The 23943-nt window shown below is 53.9% G+C and overlaps 9 protein-coding genes across 9 annotated transcripts; 2 read left to right on the top strand and 7 right to left on the bottom strand.

Annotated features, from left to right (window-relative positions):
* Positions 1-169: 169 nt before the first annotated feature.
* On the bottom strand, positions 170-1029 carry BU26DRAFT_561496 (uncharacterized protein; the record flags this gene model as incomplete). Its single annotated transcript, XM_033832915.1, has 3 exons — positions 170-217; positions 269-942; positions 993-1029. 3 exons carry the CDS (start codon positions 1027-1029, stop codon positions 170-172), a joined length of 759 nt encoding a protein of 252 aa, XP_033686689.1.
* Positions 1030-1437: 408 nt separating this feature from the next.
* BU26DRAFT_478952 (uncharacterized protein) lies at positions 1438-5861 on the bottom strand (the record flags this gene model as incomplete). The annotated part of the gene is made up of 4 exons (XM_033825654.1): positions 1438-1901; positions 1950-2813; positions 2861-3431; positions 3480-5861. 4 exons carry the CDS (start codon positions 5859-5861, stop codon positions 1438-1440), a joined length of 4281 nt encoding a protein of 1426 aa, XP_033686688.1.
* A 496-nt stretch (positions 5862-6357) lies between these two features.
* On the bottom strand, positions 6358-7263 carry BU26DRAFT_538676 (lytic polysaccharide monooxygenase; the record flags this gene model as incomplete). The annotated part of the gene is made up of 2 exons (XM_033831467.1): positions 6358-7134; positions 7200-7263. 2 exons carry the CDS (start codon positions 7261-7263, stop codon positions 6404-6406), a joined length of 795 nt encoding a protein of 264 aa, XP_033686687.1. The 3' UTR covers positions 6358-6403.
* Positions 7264-7853: 590 nt separating this feature from the next.
* Positions 7854-9586, top strand: BU26DRAFT_589919 (glycoside hydrolase family 43 protein). Its single transcript, XM_033834744.1, has one exon. It carries the CDS (start codon positions 7862-7864, stop codon positions 9455-9457), a length of 1596 nt encoding a protein of 531 aa, XP_033686686.1. The 5' UTR covers positions 7854-7861; the 3' UTR covers positions 9458-9586.
* On the bottom strand, positions 9587-10214 carry BU26DRAFT_241620 (uncharacterized protein). The gene has a single exon (XM_033821024.1). It carries the CDS (start codon positions 10111-10113, stop codon positions 9715-9717), a length of 399 nt encoding a protein of 132 aa, XP_033686685.1. The 5' UTR covers positions 10114-10214; the 3' UTR covers positions 9587-9714.
* Positions 10215-10378: 164 nt separating this feature from the next.
* BU26DRAFT_400807 (gated mechanosensitive channel) lies at positions 10379-10887 on the top strand (the record flags this gene model as incomplete). The annotated part of the gene is made up of 2 exons (XM_033822798.1): positions 10379-10518; positions 10569-10887. Coding segments are annotated over 2 exons (459 nt in total), but the record flags the coding sequence as incomplete, so codon positions are not given.
* A 2299-nt stretch (positions 10888-13186) lies between these two features.
* On the bottom strand, positions 13187-14152 carry BU26DRAFT_241602 (uncharacterized protein). The gene has a single exon (XM_033821023.1). It carries the CDS (start codon positions 13999-14001, stop codon positions 13306-13308), a length of 696 nt encoding a protein of 231 aa, XP_033686683.1. The 5' UTR covers positions 14002-14152; the 3' UTR covers positions 13187-13305.
* Positions 14153-17450: 3298 nt separating this feature from the next.
* On the bottom strand, positions 17451-18159 carry BU26DRAFT_502302 (uncharacterized protein; the record flags this gene model as incomplete). Its single annotated transcript, XM_033826627.1, has 2 exons — positions 17451-17774; positions 17917-18159. 2 exons carry the CDS (start codon positions 18157-18159, stop codon positions 17451-17453), a joined length of 567 nt encoding a protein of 188 aa, XP_033686682.1.
* Positions 18160-21661: 3502 nt separating this feature from the next.
* BU26DRAFT_561489 (uncharacterized protein) lies at positions 21662-22036 on the bottom strand (the record flags this gene model as incomplete). The annotated part of the gene is made up of 1 exon (XM_033832914.1): positions 21662-22036. The coding sequence occupies one exon, from the start codon at positions 22034-22036 to the stop codon at positions 21662-21664; it is 375 nt and encodes a 124-aa protein (XP_033686681.1).
* Between the last annotated feature and the right edge of the window lie 1907 nt (positions 22037-23943).

Raw genomic sequence — 23943 nt, 5'->3', positions numbered from 1 at the left:
AGGGTCATGTGAGTCAATCATTCACTGCCCAGTCACGAACCTTGTAAGACTCACAGGGTCCGACCACTGCCCAGTCACGAACCTAAAAGAGTGTAAACACATCAATACTCATACCTTTTCTCGCCGCTGAAAGCACAGAGACGTCCTCCCACCAGCAAGCCCCCTCCGCTCACCCACCACCCACCCGCGTCCTTTTCCTCTCCCTGATAGTCTCAAGCTGCAGTTCCGTCAGTATTTCCATTCTCCTACTAAGAAAAGGTCCACTTACCTCTCCCTCAAACCTCTCCTCCACCGCCATATCGAGCAACATCTCCTTGTACTTCTCTTTGATCTGCACCCTGAACTTCTCCCGCTTGAGCTCCCAGATGACGTTAGCATCCGTGGCCTCTTCGATCTTCTTGTCTAGTTCCTTGACTGTTGGCGTGGTCCCATTGGCGTCTTCGACGAGTTTTGCAATTTGAGCGTAGCGTTCTGCGGCCTCTTGGAGTGTTTGGGGGTATGACGGAGTAGCAGAGACTTGCATACCGATGTCGAAGTATTTGCTCGCCTTTTCTGCGTCGACGACTATGATGGAGGTTGTTGGGAGAAGCGTCCCTTTGTCGTAGTGTTCGTCCATGAGCTTGCTGAACCTTCCTAGACCGCCGCGAACGTCCAGGCCGACATGCTGAAGAGACCCGAGCCACATCTTCCGACGAAAGTAGACTGATGCGTTGATGCGGCTTACGTCCTCCTTTTTACAGAAAACGTCTCGTTCGTTCTGGATGGACTTTAGGCGACCTGGGGGTATGAATAACAGCCACCCGTCCATGGAGTTCGCCTCTACGGAGTTGAGAAAGTATAAGAAAGACTTCTGCACATCGAAAGGGTCGAACAGGAAGAACGGGGTATTTTCCAGTTGCTGGGTCAGGTCCGTTTTCAGCTTGAGATGGCGCGGCAAAATCCCTGTGTCTTATTAGCAAATGTCCACAGTTGCTAACCTGCGTTTGACTTACAGAGATACCGAGGATCGACCTCTTCCTGCTCCGCCATCGTGATGCCGTCGCAGTCGAGACTTCGAAGAAGAGTTCCGAGTATGAGAGAGGAGATAGACGACAAGGAAAACTGCAGGGAGAAAGTATAGAGCTAGGCGAGACGCTATAAGTGAAGCCCAGCTCTACAAAGTTGGGGTGAGAATCAGACTTTGTACGAAGTAAAGCGCAACGTAAGTGAAGGTGGCATAGATCCTCAGCTTTCGCACTCACCTCAAGGGTCGACGCGACGACTAGAGTGCAAAAACTTCAAATTCGAACAAACATATATACATCCAGACACCACATTCCAACTCAAAACAAAAGAAAAATGCCACTAGATCCATCCATGCATATCCACCCAGGGTATCACAAACTCCGTTGCAAATGCCATCCAATCCACACCCAGTCGTGAGATACGTCCGCACCCTCAAGGCACACCCACCATCTCGAGCTGCCCCGCCCTCCCCTCCTTCACCTTAATCATCCTACTACGGATGACCGGCAAGTTCTCCTTATCGCTTTCCCCACTCGTATTCAGCATAGGCAAGCCCAGCCTACTGCGTCTCGAGCTCGCGCTAGCAGGTTGCGCCTGCGTCATATCGACGGCCGAATCAACAATACCCAATCCCTCCACAGCCACTTCGAGTTCTTCCACGCGGCTGTCCTCCTTGTCTTTGATAGCGTGGCGGTGCACGCGTGCGAGGTACTTAGCCTCCTCCGCAGAGCCGGGAAGGTAGACCCGCTTAGCGCCCAGTGTGCGCTTAATGTCTTCAAGAAGGACCTCCATGGGGCAAATGTATGCGATGTGATTCCGTTCGCACCATGCGAGGACGTGACCGACTACGCGGTGGGTGCCGTTTTGTACGACCCATGCACCAGAATCGCCGCCGACTATGCTTCCCTTAGCCAGGGAGAGACAAAGGGGTAGAGTATGCTTACCTCCAAATCCGCCAGCGACATGCCAGCTCCTCGAGAAAGTTTTGCGTCGGTAGATGCGCACGGAGCTCATGGCAGGTCCGACCATACCACCCTGCAATCCCGTGGTCCGTCCGAAGCAATGCACGTTGAGACCACCCAAGTTATCGGCGCTGGCGACTCCATTTGGGTACTCGTCTTCGTCCGGGGTATAGTGGCGTCTGGAGACAGGTTGTTCCAGCTTTTCAGAAATCTTACGCTGATCCGGCTCGAGGGTACGGTTGAAGCAGAATCGTCTCCCACCTTGAACGAGGTTGTAGGGTTGTAAGCGATCCTCATTCAATTTGAGAAGAGCCCAATCGATCTCGTGGATGATGCCGTTTTTCTTCCAACGACGAATCCCGGAAGATGCGTGAATATAACCTAGTTCATGAGAAGAGAGGTGATCGTCGTCGCGATCCTCCTCGTTAGGAAAGAAGTTATCATCAATGTCGTCAATTGCTGGCTGGGTGATCTTGATTTCATCACCCTCACCTACATCAATACCTTCGATATCGCCGGTGGTTCCCTTAGAAGTCGTGGAATCAGCGAGGTTGTCGCCTTCCTCGGATTCTTCGTCTGAGTCAAACTCGGAGTCTGACGATAGGTGAAAGGATTCATAGTCATCGTCATCGCTCTTCATGTCCTCGTCATCGGAGATCTCCAGGTCCCACATGGGCATTGGCGAGCTAGGCGCGATTTGCACACCAGGTTGGGAACCCATACCTAGCAACCATGGGTTGGTCGTGTTATTGGCGCTGGAAAGAACTGCGTCGTTTGGGCCGGGACTCATTGCGTCGCCATCCTCACTCTCATCGTCGGAGGGAGCATCCAAGAGATGGTGGACGCCTGAGAGTCGTTAGCAACTAGGTCCCCAAGAACGACCAACTACGTACTCATTCCCAGAGGCTCCTCGTCGACAAGAATGACACCCCCATAGGATACCGGCGGCAAGTGTTCACCGTTGAAGGCCCCGATCGAGGCACCACAGACAGGGCGCTGTTGATGAAAAGGGTTCATAATGGGCATGTCGCCATCGTAGCTGTCCGTGTTCATCATGGAGCGGTGCGGCAGGCGCCTTCGACGACTGGACCTGTTCATCTTCGATCGTCGAACCCTGCCACGTCGAACTTTCAAATCATAGATCTTGGCGTCGTACCCAAATCGGCGCTGCAGGACAGCTTTAACCTTTGCGACGCTGCTGCAGGTAACCAAGATGGTGGGCCGCGCCTTGTCTTGAGTCTCGCCGATGGCTACTAGGTCGATGCTGACGGTCTCGTCGCAGTCTCTTAGTGCGCGCTCGATGAGGCGCTCCAAGCGGGGCAGCATTGTCTCATGCCATTCGTTGACTATCTTATCAGAAAACTTGGCTGGGTGCAGTCGGAGCTTTGGACGTGCGGCAGCGTCCATTTGGGTGTCGATCTCCAGCGAAGAGCGCTTTGGACTTGAGCTAGTATCCATATGTCGCTGTATGTGAATGGAGTGAGTTGCGTATTGCTCGTGCTTTTGGAAAACTTGGGTAGAATGGTCTTCGGGTTCAGGCGTGGGGTAGCCGATTGCTGCTTGCGGCCAGTGGCGAATGCCGTCGGTCAGAAGAGCGGTGATGGTGTTAGGTTGGTTCTGTTTTCTTTGTCGCCACAATTTTTGAATCAGCGTGATTTTATCTTTGTAATCCTTCAGTGACATGGATCTCGGCGGGGTAGCATATGACTCCGTCTGCGACGCCCGCCATGCGCGCTGTATCACGTTTGCAGCATTGGCCACCTTCTCTTCACCCCGTTCCTGCGAGTCTGGAGGCGTATCCACGAGAGTACCCGATTCCTCGAGCGGATCTCGTTCGCGCTGCCAGTCCATCGCCTGCGGCAATTCCTCTTTCGGGCTCATCAGATGCGAAATGGACTTTCGCACAGAGTGCTGCGAGCGTTGCGAGCCGTGGCGCGAGAGTGATGAGAGGTTCGGTGAGCTCTTTGGGGAGGATTTTGTTAGCGACTTCGTTCTTTCGAGAGCGTGCGAGCCCTTTTCCAGAGCCCAGCGCTTTGCACTTCGGTATGATGGGCTTGACGATAGATCGGTTGCCTGGATAGGTGTGGCAGTCTTGCGCTTGAGCGATGAGGAGCCGGCGATAGGCGGCGTGCCCGAGCTCAACTCACCCCATTCGAAGCCAGGCTCCACCTCGTCGAGAAGGCAGCAACGCTGCAGTCTAATGAGTATGCGATTGTAAAGTTGCGAAAAGTTCTGCAGACTCTCCGCACCGGACGCGATTCGATCGGCCGCCCAGAAACAATCGCGCACGACCTGCATATATGCCGTCCCGCACTTTGACGCCAAGCGCCGAATATACACATCTTCTACCCGCTGCTTGAAGTCGGCGAGGGTATACTTGGGCTTCCACAAGTCGGCAAGTGGTTGCCAGAGGCCAACCTCGAGAAGAATCAGACCCAGGCTGTACAGGTCAAACTGAGGCCCATACTGCTTCTCTTTCTCCCCTGTAAACTTGGGATCTTCCGGATGGCGGTAAATGTTGAGCGGCGGCATCGTGTTGGGGGGCTCAATGTCGTACTCGGAGAACAAGTCAAACGAGCAGATGACAGGAGATCGAAGGGCGTACTGCAACGCCCTGCTGTTCATTGACTGGCGGCGATTCTTCCGGAAGACCAGTATGTTGCTGCTGTTGACGTCTTTGTGGACGAACTCGTCTCCGTGGATCTTGCTGAAGGTAAGACCCAGGGTGAACGCCAGGCGGAAGCGATCTTCAAGAGGCGGGGTTGCACTGTTGGAGTTGTGGAGGGACTTGGATCCCGTTTGAAGTACGCTGAGGAGGGTCACGGGGCGCAGCTCCTCCAGTGACTTGTGTGAGTCAGAGGCGCCGGAGTAGACGAATGAGGGGAGTTCGAACACCAAACCAAATCGGGGTTGCTTTGGGTCTTCGAAGTATCCGAGGCAAGTAAGCGTGCCGTGGAACGACTGGTCGCTTTGCAGTTTCGCCAGAATTGAGAGGAGCGTGTCCAGTCTGTTGGTGGGGGGAGGTACCTCGGTGAAGCGATAGGCGGGATCATACGTCGCGTACTCAACCAGCACCGGGGTCTCGATCGTCTTGCTCCCGTCGGTCTTCCAGGGGTTCGTTGAGCTGTGTCTGGTCCGTAACCGGCCGATGACTCGGATAGAGGACTTGCCGACGCTCTCATATGGCGGAGGCTCTTCCTGGGGCAGGACAAGGTCGGAGGGGTCCAGCTTCGGCGGGAGGTTCGAGCGGGAGGGTATGGTTGGCAGTGCTGGCGCGACAGGGATTGTGGCGGGGTTAATGAGGGTGACGTCGGAGGCACTGTATTCAGGCGACAGGAACACTCCAGCTGTGTTCGATGGCTTTGGGGGCTCTGGGACGAATTTCGAGCTGGGACCGTGACCGCGGGCGCCTTCTCGCTGGGTTCTTCGTGCCCTCGAGAGGTCGTAGAGGATGTCGATGGCAGTCGTGAGGTCCTTGGCGAGGTTTTCGTACCGTGACCGGTCTGAGGCCGCCCACGAGGGGGGATCAGATGCAGCTGGCCGGACCTTTTCTCCTGACAGCGATTTGGCACCTGCAGCCACGGCGGGTGAGTGCATTCGCTCCGCCTCATCGAGGATGTCTTTGATGGTGCCCAGCACGCTCGTCACCGTCCCGGTAAAGCCTGCCCGCTCGACGCTCTCGTCGATGTCGCCCTGCGTCCCCTTGGTGTTGTCGCTCCATTCCAGCCCCCAAGCGATGAGCCTGTCCTTTTGTATGCGGTATTTGCGGTGCAGCGCGGTGACTTCGGGCTGGGCGTCTGGTGGTGCGTCTTGTTCTATTACAGCGTCGCAGGACGTCTTCGTGTCGGAGTAGAGCTGCGTCAAGCGTCGCGGAAGTCTGCTGAAGGTTTCCATGTTGGAGTAAGTCTGAGCGTAGTTCAGTGGATAGGGCTGCGCCGCGTTAAAAGGCGGCATTGAGCGTAGGCATGAAGAACGGCGGTATAGCGACTGCCTTGAGCGTCGTCGTCACGGCAGCAGGCGGTATAATAAGCTGGGGGGTGCATTTCGTGGATGCCTAGTCCGTCTCCGCCGCCGAGGTGTGGAGCGTGGAGGGGCACCGCCACTGCCTGTGGCAGCCAACCAGGCCTCACGCCCCTTGCACCCGCGGCACCTCCGTCCACAAGCGCGATCTTGGTATGGCTCAGCCCCCAGGCTTCCCTAATCGCGTCAACGTATGCGGTGTCTAACTCATTGCAAGGCAGATGCGGCGCAGTCGTGTCCTTACTTTCAAGGCAGTTTACAGAAGACCGAGCAATTTGGCATCGACGGTGCGTGCCCTGTCGCACTGAAGCATGACTCCCGAGCGAGACACTCCTTTCCGCATGACCGCTCCAATTAACACTACCTACGTCAATCCCTCACCACAAGAAGATTCGACCCCCCACTACAAGTCTCAGTTATCCTGTTGCGCCCTTGGCTAGAGGCGTACAATCTCCATCACTCGTCTTCCCAAAGTAGTTAGGAGAATGGTCCTCGCAGTTGGTGGGCCACACCGCCGGACCAGGCGCCGTGTAATTGCGCAGCGGCGGCCAATACAGACCGACCAGAATGCCCGGCTCATTCCCAGTATAAGCACCCGGAAACTTCACCGTTGGTCCTGGACTACCCCTCCCACCGCCGGTTACTTCGAGCTGCGCACACCCGATATAAAACTGCGCACCACCCACCGTTCCCGCACTATGTAGCGCGAGCCCCTCCGCACGCATCAAATACTGCCCGCTCGGCAGCGTCGTTGGCAGCGTGAATGTGAAATTGTAAATACCGACGTTATCCTTGAACGGCGCCCAGAAGATCGGGTCGTTGGTGAGATTTGACGTCGTGAGGGAGTACACCTTGAACCAATCCCCATCGCCCTTGTACGATTGTGCCATCCCGGGCGCCTTGCTCAAATACACCTGCTGGATGCCGGGATGCCCAAAGATGTCGCGGATGCGGAAGCCGACCTGGTCGCCTGGCTTGACGCTGAGCGTCTTTGTTGCGCTCATGACGTCGTCGTCGATGCCGCCATTGTTGCAGATTATGTCTTTGGAGGAGACGTCTGTGATGGGACCGTTGCTGTTCTTGGTGCGGCGTACGTATTCGTATACGCCAGTGTCTTTGCCATTTAGGAGGACGGACTCGTAGTTCCCTGGTGACGCATATGTGATGAGCTTATATTTGGGCGCAGGACTTGTATGGGACTTGTTTACGTACAGTGGGCGAAGACGGGCGTGAAAATCGCGGCGAAGGCCACGGCGGTGCAAGGGGACCAACGCATCGTGGGCGAGGATCTAGAGTCTTACAGAGAAGAGTAAGAAGACGCATCACGATGGAACAAAGTTAGCAATGCTATATATACACCATCCTTTGGAAACCATTGCACCTACTTAGCGCTACCGTTAGAATAAGAGACAGGAAGGTGGAGTCAAATATGCCACGAATAAAACATGAGAGATAGTTACATCTGCTCGTAGATACTACGCGAAGAATATTAGGCGGAGAATCTAATTGCGTAGCGAGGTACGAGCGGAGCAATTATAATTTAGGCTTATACTGTAGGATGCATGGGCTCGAATTGTTCCCCACTCGTGGAAAAGGTGCAATCTATAATGCGGAACAATCTCCGCTTAGCATGCTAGGGTAGGGGGTTAATTGTAGTTATCGCGAGAGCACTGCAGAGAATAGAATAAAAGCTACGGACTGTCCGCTTTTAACGCACAGAACTATTAGAGCGATCCAAAGGTGCGTTCTTTCGCAGGTTTTGGCCCAATTGAGCCGGTGCGAGGCCTTGGACAGTTCTTTTCCTTCCCTGAGGGCAGTCATCTCCATTACGACGAGAGGTCTGTATATCAACTTCCATGCAGGTTCGTGGCAACATGTTCAAATCGAATCTTTCGTGCCTCTTCGGCCTTGTCCTCACGACAAGCTCCCTAATCGCCAACGCCGCGGCGCAAACCCCAACATTCACAAACCCCGTCCTGTACGAAGACTTCCCCGACAACGACGTCTTCGTCGGCCCCGATGACGCATACTACTTCTCAGCCTCCAGCTTTCACTACAGCCCTGGCGCCCCCATCCTCAAGTCCCACGACCTGGTCAATTGGGAACTCATATCCCATTCAGTCCCACGCCTTGACTTTGGCTCTGGCTATGATCTTGCTCCCGAGACACGCACCTATCGGGGCGGCATTTGGGCATCCACCATGCGGTATCGCCAAAGCAATGGCCTGTGGTACTGGCTCGGCTGCACGAATTTCTGGAACAATTGGATTTACAGTGCGCCAAATGCCACCGGGCCGTGGACCAGGCTGGCGTACCTAGGTGGCGGGAACTGCTACTATGACACGGGTATGCTGATCGACGATGACGATGTCATGTATGTCGTGTACGGCAATCCTAACGTGCGCATCGCACAACTCGCGTCGGATGCGAAGAGCGAGGTTAAGTCTACCAGCGTACTGAATGCTACGGATGTAGGTGTCGATGCCATTGAAGGGAACCGTCTCTACAAGATCAACGGTACTTACTACATCCTGAACGACCACCCGGGCGATACGACCTATGTCTGGAAATCGATGAGTGGGAGTATCTGGGGTCCGTATGAGTCGAAGGTTCTGGTCAAGAACGTCAAACCACCTATTGAAGGAGGCAGCTCGCCGCACCAGGGGAGTCTAGTCAGGACAGGGAACGGGGATTGGTATTATATGTCGTTTACGTGGGCGTATCCAGCAGGCCGGTTGCCCGTCCTCGCACCCATAACTTGGGGCCCTGATGGCTTCCCTACCTTCGTCAACGGGAGCAATGGCGGCTGGGGAGCTTCGTACCCTTTACCTCTCCCAGCCAAGCAAACACCGCCTTGGACTGGCACATACAGATTCAACTACAGTACACTCCCCCCGCAGTTTGAATGGAACCACGATCCGGATATTTCCAAGTTCTCTGTGGACAACGGCTTGACACTTTCCACAGCCAGCGTCACAAGCGACCTCTATCAAGCACGCAACACACTCACGCACCGCACCCACGGCGAATTCCCCACTGCAACCGTCCAACTCGACATCAGTGAGCTGGCAGAAGGTGACCGCACAGGCCTCGCAGCCTTTCGCGACCGCAGCGCATACATCGGGATCCACCGCTCCAACGGCACAAACACCATTATTGCCGCCTTCAACGCCACCATCGATGAGTTCTCGGGCGCCACACTCGACAACGGGACTATCGTGGCTAGTATACCAGTACCATCCGACACAAGGATATTGTGGGTCCGCACGAACTTGGATGCGCGGCCAAATGGGAGCAAGGCCGCGGAGTTCTTTTACAGCATGGATGGGAGGAGGTGGGAGCAGTTGGGGGGTACGTATGAGCTGTATACCGGTTGGGCTTTTTTTCTGGGGTACAGGTTTGCCGTGTTTAATTATGCGACTGTGGCGCTTGGGGGGCAGATAAGGATTAAGGAGTGGACCGTGGCATAGATGGATGTGTGTTTAGGATTCGTAGACTGGGTTGTTTCGCTGAGCACTACCGCCGCCGTGATTCGCATACTCTGAGACCGCGATTGCGTAGCAGAAACCAGTCGTGAGGATAGATAGTGAAACCGCAAGCGAGAAGTGTCCTGCTGAGGCTGCAGCCTTGTCTCGCAACCTTGGAGCAAACATTACCCAGCGGCTTAGTCCTGTGACCTTCCACCGTGATACAAGGGAGCCTCCCTCGAATCAGGCTTGTTCCTGATCTACCACTCCAAACGCAGACTCTCCGCCCAGGTACCCTTCTTCTCCACCCTCAGCACCTCGCCCACATTTCCCTCCCCCAAATCCGCCCCATATAGATGTGCAAAGCATCCCCTACCGACCTCTTCCCACTTCACCTCGGCCTTCCCCTCCGTCTTAACCCTGCCATCCCCATCTGTGCCCGCTGCAAGCACCTCGTACTTGATCTTCAGCAGCCATAGCTCGGTGCAGCCGCCGAAGAATCTGTCTGCCGTGCCGGGCACTTGCTCGGATGTCGAGAGATGAATGAAGCCATCGTTGCGGTCGAGGTCTGAGAGCGGGAGGCGTTCGGGAAGCGGTGACGGTGGTGCGGCGGGCAGGATCTTGTAGAGGTAGTTTGGGAGGGCCGACGGCGCGGACATTACGGGATAGCGAGGAGCCGGGTCTTGCGAAGTGAGCAGGAGTTCGGTGTAATACCTAGGTACACTCGAGAACTTCAGGACATGTTTTGCTAAGTCTACTGTCCACGGGTGTTGGAGTAACCTTCCGAGTACATCGGTAGCGTGCCGCGATCCGATTGGCCAGACCCTGCTATGACGTCTACGCGTCCCCATCCGCGTCAAGCTTCACTTCTGCCTCTGCCTCAGCCTCAATCCACAACCCCTGACCAGCTACAGCTCACGCAAAATGCCACGCCTAGACGAAAACACGCAGCAATATCTCCGCGATGCCGAGCAAGGCGTGCGCCGCCGCACTGCCAGCGCCTGGGACAGCTTCACCAACTTCGCGCTGCGCGACAACGTGCTCGAAGTAGCCGTCGGCCTAATGTAGGCAGCTGCAACATTTCGCCATGCATCCCAATCCTAACACCCCAAAGAATAGCAGCAGCATTTAGCGCCTGCGCCAACTCGCTCGTCACCGACATCATCCTGCCCCTCATCTCACTCCTGCCCTTCCTCGCGCGCAACCTCGACGAGAAATTCGCGACGCTCAAGCACGGCCCGCACTACAACGCGACGATCGCGAACGGGTACAATACCAAGGCGCAGGCGCTCGATGATGGCGCGGTGGTGTTCGCGTATGGCAGCTTTCTGGATCGGCTGGTGCGGTTCTTGTGTATTGCGGTCGCGCTGTGGGTTATTGCCTTGGTGTACTCGCGCACGACGGATGATAATATCGTGAAGAAGCAGGTCAAGTGCAAGTACTGCAGGAAGTATATTAGCGAGAAGGCGGGGAGGTGTGTGAATTGCACGAGTTGGCAGGATGGGAGGGAGGATCGCGGGTAGGAATGAATGCACTGATTTTGGAGATCTAGTATCAATGTCTAATAATGTTGGAAGTTCGCTCAAGTTGTAGGTTGACACGCGGCTTCGTTGGAGGCGTCGACTAGCAAGCTCTAAAATGAGGTGGCCCTTCACGCTTTACTCTGCAATCATATCTCGTTGCTCGATACCAGGTATTCAATAGGAAAACGTTGGTCGTAAGTGAGTGATGCCTAGTCTGAGAACAAGTATCTAACACTGTTAGGAGCGCGCCCATTGATCGGTTGGAGCCGCGACCGAAGCCATTACGAGAGACCAGGACATAGCACCAGTCATAGAAGCAGGAAGGTTACTTCTGTGTAATCGACACTTGTCGCTTCACATTGGGCTTCGAACTAAGAAAAACTTTCCCTGAGGATCAATGGAGACCTTGAGACGACCGTCCATCCTTTTTATCTTTCCGGCATTACGCCCCCGGGCATGCATGGGGGAATTTTCTCCATCTATCCCCATTAAGAACCCTTTCGCCGTACCTTCCCTTCGCCTCCTCCAGGGAACGCACTTAGTTGCAGTATAGATACCAATACCATCAATATCTCTGCTACTCCGGCCCGCACCTTCGCCGCCGATCGCAGCCGATCGCAGAAGCCCTGCATTATTATTACCGGCCTATCATCTTAAGACGGAAGGGAGATAATGCACGCCAACTGCTCGCTGTACATCAGTGATGTAGTCGTGCAGTACGGCTGTACTCCATTCGGCAATGAAGGAGACCTGAGTACACCGCATAAGTAGACTCGTGTAAGATCTACTAGGCATTGACGAATCGCTACTCAGGATTTAAGATTTCACCAACACCACAAGACGTTGTCTACCACTACTATGTAGAATATCAGTTCTCCCTAGTCTCCTGCATCTACCTACTCGCTGAACGTAGGTAGGCATTCTTCGCCTCGCCGACGAAAACGAACGAGGAGAGAAAGAGACGTTGGTGCTTCCCCAAGGCATATGATCGGATAGAATCGCACAACTCGCCCACTATAGAACCCACTCTACTCTGCCCATCTCGCCGTCGGCGTCGACCAAAGTAACTACCTTAACTACACGCCCATCTTTCCCCCGAATTCGAAAATACCCGCTATCTTCACCCCACCAACCCTCCTCGTGACATCCCCAAATACCACCGCAAAACCGCCGACCCCTCACCCAATCCGCTCTCTCTACCCCAGCACCTCTGCCCGCTCTTCTTGTCCGGATCAGCACTCAGGGTCCACACCAACACCAGCGGTCAGCTACTGTAGGCGGGACGATCCCGCCCGCCAGCGCTTCGCGCTGAGCATCGCAGACTGTAGGCCGAATGTTTCGAAACACACGCAAAACCAAGAAACGCGCGGGGGAAGGCAAGGGAAAATGCCCGCGGGCGGCGAAGATTATAGCCGGACGTGGACGCAGAAGCAGATCGGAGCGCCGAATGCAGCGACATGCACGATAGATCAACCTTGGGACGACTCGATGCGCCAACCATCGTAGGATGGAGGTATCGTATATCGTCTTCCCGACACATTCTCTCAATCGCGCGTCGCGCATGTGCAAATGTGCGATTATCGTATCAGCTCTTAGATGCGCGGCGCGTTGCGGCAAGCGCGCAAACCAAGCTCAAAATCCTCGTGTCGGGAATGCGGGGTGAGGTCACTTCACTCACGATGCGCGCTACAGTGGTGCAGCGACGCTACTTTAGCTGCGAGAAAAGCGTGCGCAAGTGTGGGGTTGGACAAGAGCAAAAGGTCCGAGATTGACCTGTCAGAGGTGTGCGATGGCGAATATCATGAGTAATTGGTAGCCGCTGTTGCCGGGCGTGGGACTTACTGCGGATGGAGTGCGGAAGGAGGGGGGTTAGGAAAGGGAAGATGGGAGAGAGGGAGGGAAGGAGAGATGATGGTAGATACCAATGTTTCCGTTCTATTGTGCTAATGCTATTACACACGATCCATCGATTAATCTGCTGTTGTTGCTGCTGCTGCGCGCGCAGTAGTGTTCTCCCCTATGTCTGTATGCAGTGTAAATGCTCACGCCCCGACGCCGCCCAATGCAGGCCCCAATGTATATGCAAGTGAATATGAAGGAAGGAAGGAAGGAAGATACCCAACGCCATGATGATGCGATGTATGCGACGCGATGCGATGCAATGAAGCCACTAACGCCAGAAGGTGCAGCAATGATAGAAAATGGACACGCCTCAACGCCGCCCAATGCAAAGGCCCCAATGCTCTTGCGACACTCTTCTAATGCTCCCAAGCTTGTGTGACCGGTGTGACAATCTGGATGTCCCCAAGCGTGTGCGCCCTTTGCTCTTTACAATCTTGACCTCTCGGCGACCTCGCCCCTCGCGTTCGACCGCGATCTCGACGACCTCCGGCGCTCCACGCCATCCTTGGTCTTCTTCGACTTTGTACGCCTCAGTGAAGGCATGTCGTCTTCCTCGGATTCGTCGACGGTGAAGAGATCCGGGCTGGGCTCCCTCCATGAATGACGATGGCCGGAGAGGGTTCGCGCGTATCGGCGGCGGCTGCGCGCCTTACGTGATAGAAGTTCTTGTGCTCGACCTCGGCTGGGCTCATTGGTGTCTGTAACAGTGATCCTTGGTGTAGGCGAGGTGAGCTGCGTTACCATGTGTGGAGTATCGTTCAAGCGGTCGTCCTCGAGCTGCATGAAGGACTCGTCATCGTTGTCTGGCCTGGGAGTGTGATAGTGGCTGTGTAGCTGAGCGTGGTTGGTCTTGACGTAGCGAGCCCATTTGTCTGCGACCGTGGACTTGAACTTGGATGCTTTCGACGTTCGGGGGGTGTCATGAACGGTGATGCCTGCGCTCAACGACAGTGGATCATAAGGGTCGTCTTCTTCTGCGACAGGGGTAAGGAAGTGAGCGAAGGGTTCCTCATCGATGTCCGGCAAGTCAGCCTGGGAGCGATCGCCAAAGTCGATGCTGTCAACGCATGGCGGAAACGAGTAGGACCTCGACTTCCTACTGCCGCCGAGGTACGACGGCATTGCTGAGACGATGTCCTTGACCGAACGAAGGCGCGAAGAGCGACGGACGGGGAGCGAGGGTCTAGCACTAGGCTCGACCTCGATGACGATAGTGGTTTGGATCCCTTTCTTTTTGTCCGGCCTGTGGCCGGTTGATGCCCGAGGCAACAGCTTTGGGGTGCTACTTGAAGGATAAAGAAGAGCAGTGGCGATGGGCTGGTCTTGTAGCTTGGCCAGCAGGATGGGAAAGGGAGAACAGCGCACGCGCAAGCCTTATATACGTGACTTTTGCATACGGGCGCTCGAAGAGCCGCGTGGTAAAATCACCGAGGCGCAGCGGATGGAGGTTCCGAGTAGGGGGTGTGAATCATAGAATGAGACAGGAGGGATGGTGCCTTGAGGAGGTGTTTGCCTAGTAGAAGACGGCGGAAGTGGCAAGAAAGCAACGGGAAGGAAGAGAAGCGTTTAATATCCCAAATTCCCCCTCGAGGACACCGAAGATCAGAAGCATATATGGAAGGATTCGTGCAGGAGTTATATAGACAGCAGAGAGAAGATGGAATGGACGGCGGCTCCTGCATGCCTCTGCAGCCTGCTGCAGCACTACATTAGCGGAAGAGGGCGGAAAAGCTTAGTTGAGCATAGACAAAAAGCGCAGCAGTCCCAAGGCGCAAACGAGTGAATGACAGACGGTGTGGGCGCGGGTTAGACACATGATGGCGGAGGGCGGGCGTGATGGTGTGCTGAGAAGGCCGCGAGAGGGTCATCTGGCAGGGCCGGGGTCACTGCCCTGCATGCGCATGCAGTGGTGTGCCCCCAGGACGTCGCAGCGCGGTATTGCAATCGGCCGTTTATGCAGGACACTGGCGATCGATTTGGGGCACGCAGATGGCGGGTGAAGCACAGCAGAGTAATTGAGCAAGCAACGTGAAGCAGACGATGCGGCGTGGGGGAGGTCCACTCTGAAGACCCTTGGCAGCCGGCCAATGGGAGCGCGCCTTCCGCGGCTTCTTAGCGGGGCACGCAACCACCAACCACGCCGAATACCCGCCGACGACCTCATCACTCATCACACACCACAATCCCCCAGCCTCACTCCTCGCCGCCTTGGCCCGTTTAGTCAAAGGCATTCCAATACTCTCACCCACACCTCGCTTGCAACACCCAAATGGGGGCTGACTGATCCTCAGTGTTCCACAGGCCTGCCGCATCAGTCCTGACGCGTCTCCTTAGGCGTTACGGTGCTGATTGCGCGAACACGCTCGCTACACAGCAGGAGCCGAGCTGTGTCCTTCTGGACAGAACCCCTCGCCTCCGAAGCGTCATGGACCTACGTTGGTGTGCGACTTGATGTTTCAGTTGACGCAGACGACCAATACACCTTCAATCTATCGGAGGCGAATACCGACCAGATATCGATCAGATGAAGACCACGAAATGGCTATTTGGCATGGCGGTCTGCCATATGATTCCAAGATATTCCTTACCATGTCCCCGCTAGCCCGGAATCGACAAGCCAGCCAGCCAGTGGGCGAGGAAGGTCGCCTGATAATACCTGCTTCGACCAGTTAGGCTTCCGATATCCGACCACCGTTTCAGGATATTATCTCTACATATCCTGTTGGAAGCCGTGCCCTTGCGGCGAACGCAGCCGTACGAGTGGCATTCGTCGTATCCAGCGGATGTGGCGCACACCACCACCAGTTCGCATAGTCCAGCTTACGAAATCTTACCCCGGTCTTTCGCGTATCTACCACGTGCGGCACTTTTTATCGTCTACCGCGCGTCCCAGAATCCGGAATCAGTGGTTCTGATGTAAGAACTTTATCACTGTGTCACTTGCAGGCCTCCAAGGCCCTGCGTCGGTCTACTCCGAGCGCCCGGCAGCGTTCGATCCGAGGGCCATATGACAAAACCTCAAAGCCAGATCGCGAGCTGAATTTCGCGCTTCACATGTCGTTATCGAACGATGTCGCAACCGAAAGATACGAACTATTCGCGGGGAAGCGAGAGCCTCCACGGTGGCTGCATGAGAAGTCGGCTGCCAGCGCTCCCCGCAAGCCTCGTTGAAGGTCTGGCCTCGGATGGCCAGCCGCAAACGCAACACCTCTTCGACCTTCAGCTCACCTCATTATCATTGAATTCTTGAGCGTGTGCCTACACAGGCAGCCAACACCACTTATAGTATCATTCGACCCAACGCCGAGTCGAGAGGTCAGCCTGACAGGACGCTCGTATCAGTTTAGAGGACTGACTACCGGATAAAGGAATAGTCTACCCTCCACCCATCCGTAGGGCTGAAGGCGTAAGCAGCCATGCCTCTATTACTAACGTTTGGGTGGCTTAGCTTACGCTTCTGGAAGTGTTTCTACGATAGAGCTAGCGATAACAACAGCAAGAGTTTGCGGATAATGAGAAGGTGGCGGCGAGTCCATCAAAGTATGCTATCCGCTTTGCTTCGTCAACTACAACGCTCCCCCACGGTACATTCTGATCGCCATCGGAAGCTCCGCTACAGCAAGGATCATGCCGAACAGCAAGATTCGAAGTCGGAACGTCACGTGTTGGCCGAGACGATCATCGAGGCTTTCACCGCCCTTTTCGAAGGCTAACCCGAAACCACCCGATCATTCAACTTACTCCAAAGTGTAGTCGGAAGTGAGTCCAGAGTTTCTGAGTGGAATAACGGACTACCGGAGACTACAGCTCTAGGAGCCCCATCGGCGAGTACCGTCTCCACAGTGCATATTCGTCCATCAAAGCTATTCGGCCCATTGCAGATCACTAGAATCCACTTGCCATCTTCCATTATTTGATGTTTCGGTCGTCCGTGTTGACAACGCGCAACTTATTGTAAGGCTTCACCGACTGTAACTAGCCTTCGGAGACACATCGGCGGAGTTTGACCCACATACCACCTGTCGCTGCCTATCCTACTCGATGATCTTTCACACCCGTGCAGGTGCATCCCCGCTCCCCGCACACACTCGAGATACTACAGCAATGCCCAACTGAACCGTTTTTTGTCGTCCACCTCTGGCGAGGCCTCCTCGCCCAACTGTAAGCCAACTCCGCGTACAAATGAGGCTTTCACCGACAGAACATCACACCCAGACCCAAGCAAAATAATCGCCACGACATCAACCACACACCGCAGAATTCTGTTTGTGTAAAAATGCGGCATCTGTTCGAGATGACGGCGATCACCAGCAAAGCAGCTTTGCCATCCAGTTTATTCTTCTTCTTATTCTCCGCCCTTTCCGAAAATGCCTTGCTGCCGTGAATTTTCGACTCGGATCGCTTATTCGGCGTACTTTTTCCAGAAGTGTACGATCTTTCCAGTCCTCCTCAATGCATCTCGCTGGAACAGCATCTCGCCTGCAGCTCTTGCACCATGACCAGTCTTCTAGAGTCTTCCTTGCGCATCGAGTCTGCGTTGCGCATTTTCGTTATCACCGAATTTGCGGAGGTCATGTACAGATAGCTTCATGCGTTCGGTGAATCCAGCCGTGCCCGCATCTCCGATAGCACATGAGTTTTCGCCGCCATAGCGGCTTCTTGTTTTGGTCCGCAGCCCGAGGACCCCAGCATGTAGTGTGTGATGTATTTTTCAATGGACCGTTTCCAATGCTTGCTAGGCAACACTTACGAAGTTTGGCTGCACCGGTTACTGTATTAGCTTTCGATGCGACGAGGACGATCTCATGCTCTGATTGAATACGAATAGCCGGCGTCCAACGCGTATGAAAAGAGCCACCCCCTTTTCGCCGAGATCTCTTCCTGGGGCTCATGTTCTAGAATGCTTGGAAATCTTTCCTTCAACTCCCAAGTCGAAAATCGGCGGGCATAATTTGAGTGTCGGGGCGATTTAGGTCTTCATCGTGTCTGTCTCTTTATCGTTCCACCATTCTTCCTTTTTCAGCGAACCACACATACACCATCTCCCAATCCAATTAGGTTCCAGTCTCCCCGGAAGAAGGCGCATTCCTCTTCCTTCTCTACCTTATTTGGTGGCTCGAAGGGCATCTGGAGCATGCGATGAAGAGATCGTCGTCGTTCGCTCGTCCGGGGCAGACCGGCGCATATAGCTGTGGTGCTAATGGTAGGAACAGCGCGAAGACGGAGAGCATAGTGGTTGTCGACTGCGCTTCTGGAGGAGTCGATTCCGTTGGCAAACATAATAGGAAAGTAATAAGGTTTGATAGCATAGAAAGCCTCCGGGAGAGAACATGATAGCGTTCATGTCATGTTTTCGATCGCAGATGGGTACTGAGCTGGAAAACAGCGATGCCACCCGCATAAACGGCATGAAATCTGATGTTTGACGGGGAGGGTGCTCATATCTCGGAACAGGCGTGAGTTTCTCTCTTTCCTTCTCCACATGAGCGGTATGTGTCTCAACCTTTTCGGTCGAGAAAATCCATCAAGCAGTGTAAAGAAGATTAATAGTTGGCACAAGATCTAGCCAGGTGCCAACACGGAAACATCGTTCTCTACCGAAGCTGTTATAGTTTTTCCCGCGCGGGTCGACATGGGGATCTTGACGGATGCTTTTTTTTGGCCTGACTGACGGTTCCAGCTGCCTGGAATGAAACGCCACAGTATTCGGTCGTGAGGGAAGAGCTTCCACGCGACAGGACATGCTTCGCATGTATGGAAGTTTTGGACAAAAGCAGAGAGCATGAAAGGTCTTTTTATGGGCTTTTAGAGGCCAGATATTAGTTCGAGTGTGAGAAGAGAAGGGGGTGGAGTCGAATAGTAGTTTATATCTGGCGCGGAACAGGGACGACGTAGTCTAGGGATGAGTGACATTGTGTGTGGTTCGCGGGAAACCACCACAGTCATCGCAAGCCACATCGCGTCTTTTTGTCGCGCTGGAATGCTGGAAGAAGAGGAAGAGGAAGGAGTCCATCATTCAGGATATTGGCGGATTTTTTTTTATGAAGCCAAAAGAAGGCAGGAGACAGACATGCGAGGTTCGAATATGCGGTTTCGATGCCCAGCCTACTAGAGCCAGGTCATCAACACGGTTTGCTAAGCGTTTCCTGATCGAGGCGGCGGAAATTGGGGTTTCGATACGGGTTTTGATACGTGAGATGCTCTTTCCAGCGGGTCGAATAAAAGACCAGTTCCAGCGATTTTGGCAGTTGCGGCAGGCGAGTGTCTCGTGGGTCATTCCAACATGCCCTCTGGGTTTTATTCCTCCCACGAGAGAGAGAGGGGAGATGCTCGCCCATGTTCCTTTGCGAGGCGGCTTTTTCGATAGACAGACACGGATGGTAGACGGTGCAATTTAGACTCTCAAGTATCGACCCCCGAGGAGACGTGTGCAATGTGCGGACGGCTTTGGTCTTTCGGAGTCCTTTTCCAGGGAGCAGGAAGATATCCCACGTTGCATGTTGTTTCGTAGGCACACCTATGAAGCCGGAAAGAACTGCTGGACATTTTCGATTTCGAATCAGGTTTATTGAGGTCTTGACTGATCATGACACTTCACTGCTTCATTTGCAAGATACCAGTAGAAGGCAAGAGACACGCAACATCGACCAATCCTATAGTCGCTTCAGGAGAACCGAGCCACGGACAAGTCGAACGGATTCTTCTTGACGCAGTAGAAATTGAGAGTTCGAGGAAAAGGGGGTACAGAGCCTGCCTTGATACACGAGACGCTCTTTCCAGCGGGTCGTAGAGTCTTTCTTCCAAGCATTTTGGACGCGCGAGATATGTACGTCCTATTGTTTGGTGCATCATCTAGTCTCATACACTGGCACCACCCAGGCTTTTCAGGCCTTCTCCTCTTCCAATTCCGCGGGAGGCGGACATTTGACATAGGCTGACGAGGTTTTAGAGCACCACACTCTAGGGGTGCGGGTTTCCGTGACAGAATTCCATTGTGCATTTGAGTTCTTTCAGCCAGGGCTATTCGCATTAAACAACCGGAGTTATCGAGATGTGGAAAGCTAATTCGATTCCTTGCTTGTCTGTTTGGACTTTTAGGTCGCAGCTGGAGGTGGCGACCAGACAGTGTCGTAGTTAAGTCTGCTTTTTGTTGTCCCGGCTGCAGAAGTGTCGCCTCGATGCTTTCGGCCAGAAAGGTGAAAACACGCCCCAAGACATGAGATTTTGGGGAGAGGTTTTCTAAAGGAAGACTGAATGGAAGTGGGCTTGCCGCTCCATGACATCCATTTCCTCCGGGTCCGTTTGAAGAGAAGTGGAATAGAGGGATGGGAAGAGGATTTCCCTCGGCAAGCTCATGAGGTAAGGTGAGGTGACGTTTTAGACTCGGTAGGGGCGCTGGGAAGCAAGACGTCACATATGTCATCTTCCTCTCACATTTTTGTCCATCGGTGTGGTGGGAGTTGGATTCAGCACCGATATGATGCGGTATAGTTTTGAGGATGGAATAGGGATGGATCTATTGGGCGCATCCTCGTCACCTTTGTAGTCTTCTAGGGACGAGTCGGGTCCCAGAGTGAGTGTTACTCGGGCAGGCCGGAGGCAAATCCATGGTGCTAAAGTAAAAGAGCCAGAGGAGGAGCCGGACATCGGATTTTGATGCAAGTGTTTTCATCCTGGAAGGTGTTGAAGTGCAGGATGGGGAGGAGAAACGAGAGTCATGATCCAGGCAAGGAGTTCTTTATAGAACAAGAGAACGGTTGTGGATTGATGATCCTGTGGAAGCCATGAGTGGACCATCGTGCCGTTGGAGAACGTTTTCGAACTTGAAAGCTATCGAGAGAGCCATGGCGGGTGCCCTTAAGCACCATTAGAGAAGTACACCTCACATACGAGTTCCGGAGTGTATTTTCAATCCTGAGAAAGAGGCCCGTTTCCAGTACATGCGCCTTGCGGGACCTAGGTTTGATTCCAGGGCCATCACAGCTGGGGGTCGACCATTTTGGTACCGCTATTAGAGTGCAGACGTCGAGCGAAGGCATTCGCCGTGGGGAAATACCATGTCTAATAGCTGATACGTGAGCGACTAGACTGCTCACGGGGGCTGCACCATATCGATTTTCATCTTGTACTTCTGGACCTTGCAGCATCAAGAGAGCCACCAGACTTTTTGTTTTGGGAGATGCATGTATGGCTGTTGTCCAACCGAAACATGAAGTATTTTGCCCGTTCGTTTGGTCCGACGGACGAAAAACGCATCGCCACTGCGTCTAGGGCTTTCAGTAGTAACACTGAAGAAGCGAAAGCGCGGAGAAGACACCTATCAATGAAGTAGGTGCTCGGCCCAGGAGGAGAACATCAGCCGCCTTCCTCTCAGATTCGCGCTCCTTGACGTTCTCCTCGCCGTACCCTGCACAAAGGGGAGATGCGCACATCCAGTGAGTCTGAAGCTGTTTCTAGAAGGGAGGAGGCGCCACGCCAGCCATGCATATACTTGAGACTGAGTTTTAGAGGCACTCCGAGGCCAACATGATTCGGCAGACGTGGACTTTGTGGAGGAAGATGGAGGGTTGTCGTGAAGAATAGTAGTCCACCTGAGGGGAGGAAGAAGGCCCTATATATCCGCACAGGGCAATCCATGGGGAATATCTTGTGTGGTGGTAGAATTGCGCTCCGTTTCTTGCAGACGCCGCAGCGCCGACACGTCGATTGATTGATTGATTTTTCTCATTTTAAGTCACCAACCTATAGAGGTTATGCTGACTACGCCTACGCACAAAAGGACTCAAAAGAAGCCAATATTAAGAGAAGAGAACAGGGTATCACAGAACCACGGGCAAGTGGCATGAGTCGACACGTCGATCTTCGACTTTGGTTTGTACTTCTTCCTCCTCGTGATAGAGGGAGCGAGCAGCCATGGTCTTGCAGTGTCCGGAAACCCTACAACGGCGCATGCGAAGTGTCCATACTGCTCTTTGAACTCGTAACCATCCACTCGGGCCGAGAACAGGTTGAATATGGAACCGCGATTTATGAGGAGTTCAGGCATGTCGAAGCTGCACTGCGTTGTTGAGAAGAGAAGGGCAGCATGATGCAGGTAGGGTGAGGCTTTGATGCAGAGGATCCAGGCAAAACGGAAAACATAGCGAGAGAGCTGCATTCTTTCAGTCCCAGATAAAGCCATGAAAAGTGGTAGTACCGAGTTTCTGTGCGAACGCGCCGCCCGCCGGGGTGGGCAAGAGAAAAGACGCCAAAGATTGTAGAGGTTCTTAAACCTTTTTCGCCGAAAGCACCGTCATTCGCACGACTTTGTGACGGGAGAAGGAGCCAGGCATGGCGAAAGGCAGTGGCTCTTTTTAGAGAGCAGCGCATAGAATCCAACAAGTTTGCGTTGAGACAAGGACGGGACAGCCCCAGGGCGATGTTTGCGATGCCTTCAGAATTCGATTTCCAGCACGACGCCATGACGTACTATAGATCCGGGTTTTAGTGTAGGTGCGTCGCTCAGAAGCAAGAAGCCGAGGGAGATATCTATATCCCTGGCTTGGAAAGAACATGGTCGACATGCCTCGGCGATGACGGCGAAGACTATACCATGGGTCTGATGTGTGGCGTTCTGGAGTAAGCCGCATATCGGACGAAGCCTCCAATTTTGTACGGGAGGAAGACGTACACCCAGGACATAGGCAATAATCCTGTCCTTTTTTTTGTCCCCAAGGGAAGACGGAAGCATGTTCCTGACGTCTCCACGAGTTTAGTCGAAATCTGCCCGGGAGCGTGGGAACGAAGCGGGAGAACAATAGTGTCGGGCACGATATATACACCCTCCCTCTCAAAGACCGCAGCCCGAAGGAACCCGGAGTCCAGACGAGACGGCCATTCCACAGATGAGAGTCGACTTTTCAAAGAAAACCACACACGCAAAAGGCCGCTTCCATCGTGGCCTAGGAGCGAGAGCAGCAGAGCATCACCAGGGAACGAGGTCATTTTTGAGTTCCCCGACATGAGGTGGGTAATTTGATGATTCTGAAAGAAGAGAGCAGGACGCATACACGATTCCGGCCCACGTTTATATTCCGGAAGATGAAAGCCTGACGCGTAGTCCAGCCCTGCCCATGTTTGTTTTCTGGAAGAAGAAACACGCATGACTCTGAATGCAATCGAGTTTGGGCGGAAGCCACGGGAGGAGAACATCAATGGGTGGTGTCCCCGTTTTAGCGAAAAGACGCGGCTTGACAGCTGTGAAGAAGAAGAGGACGAGGAGGGAACAGGAGCGATTATATAGTTTCCCAATCATGTTGACACGCTAGCCCGACGACTAACAACGGCGCCAGATTCTGGCCATCCATTTATCATGCATCTGCAGCCGATGAGATACAACTCCACATCCCGCGAGCCAGTGTACTCATGGACGGAAACGCCCGCTCAGACATAGGTGCGGCTGTTAAGTGATTCGGATCAGATGCCATGCCCGCTTCAGAAAGAACTTTTGTCTCCTCCATCCAGACCAGCCACGGCGACGCAACATGGGAAGTCTTCCATGGAGCTTTCGAGACTTCCACACATGGGTTTTCCAGCGAGACGTTTCTCGAAGACGAGAAAGCAAATAGATATCGGAGGATGAGTCGCGAACGACCGCGGGCATACGGGGTAAGTACGGTAATTTTGACTCCCGAGGGAAGAGAGAAGGCATGTCCACCGGTTCCTCTAGTTTTAGTCCTCAAACCAAGGACGAGGGCTGTGCAGAAGAAGAGCAGGACGGAGACAAGAAGACAGACCGGCTTATTCACCCAACCAGTTGCAGCTGGCTCATTATGTAGATGAGCCACAACAATGTCGCGATGTCCTTCCCGTATGTATGGAGAAAAGGAGTTCCAGGTGTCCAGATCGAGATGGACCCACAGTCGCGAGGGCAGGAAGCCAGCGCATGTGTTGAATAGTTCGCCAGTTAAGGAGGAATCCAACATGTATGAGCCGGGTGGCGGCTTTGTTCATACGCAGGCATACGGAGGTGTAATGCACCATGATCTTTGATATCTTTGTCTTTCCCGACCTTCCACGTCATAC

Source organism: Trematosphaeria pertusa, assembly GCF_010094035.1.
Source record: "Trematosphaeria pertusa strain CBS 122368 unplaced genomic scaffold BU26scaffold_4, whole genome shotgun sequence".
NCBI classification, from domain to species: domain Eukaryota; kingdom Fungi; phylum Ascomycota; class Dothideomycetes; order Pleosporales; family Trematosphaeriaceae; genus Trematosphaeria; species Trematosphaeria pertusa.
This window is presented reverse-complemented; position numbering and strand designations above follow the sequence as displayed.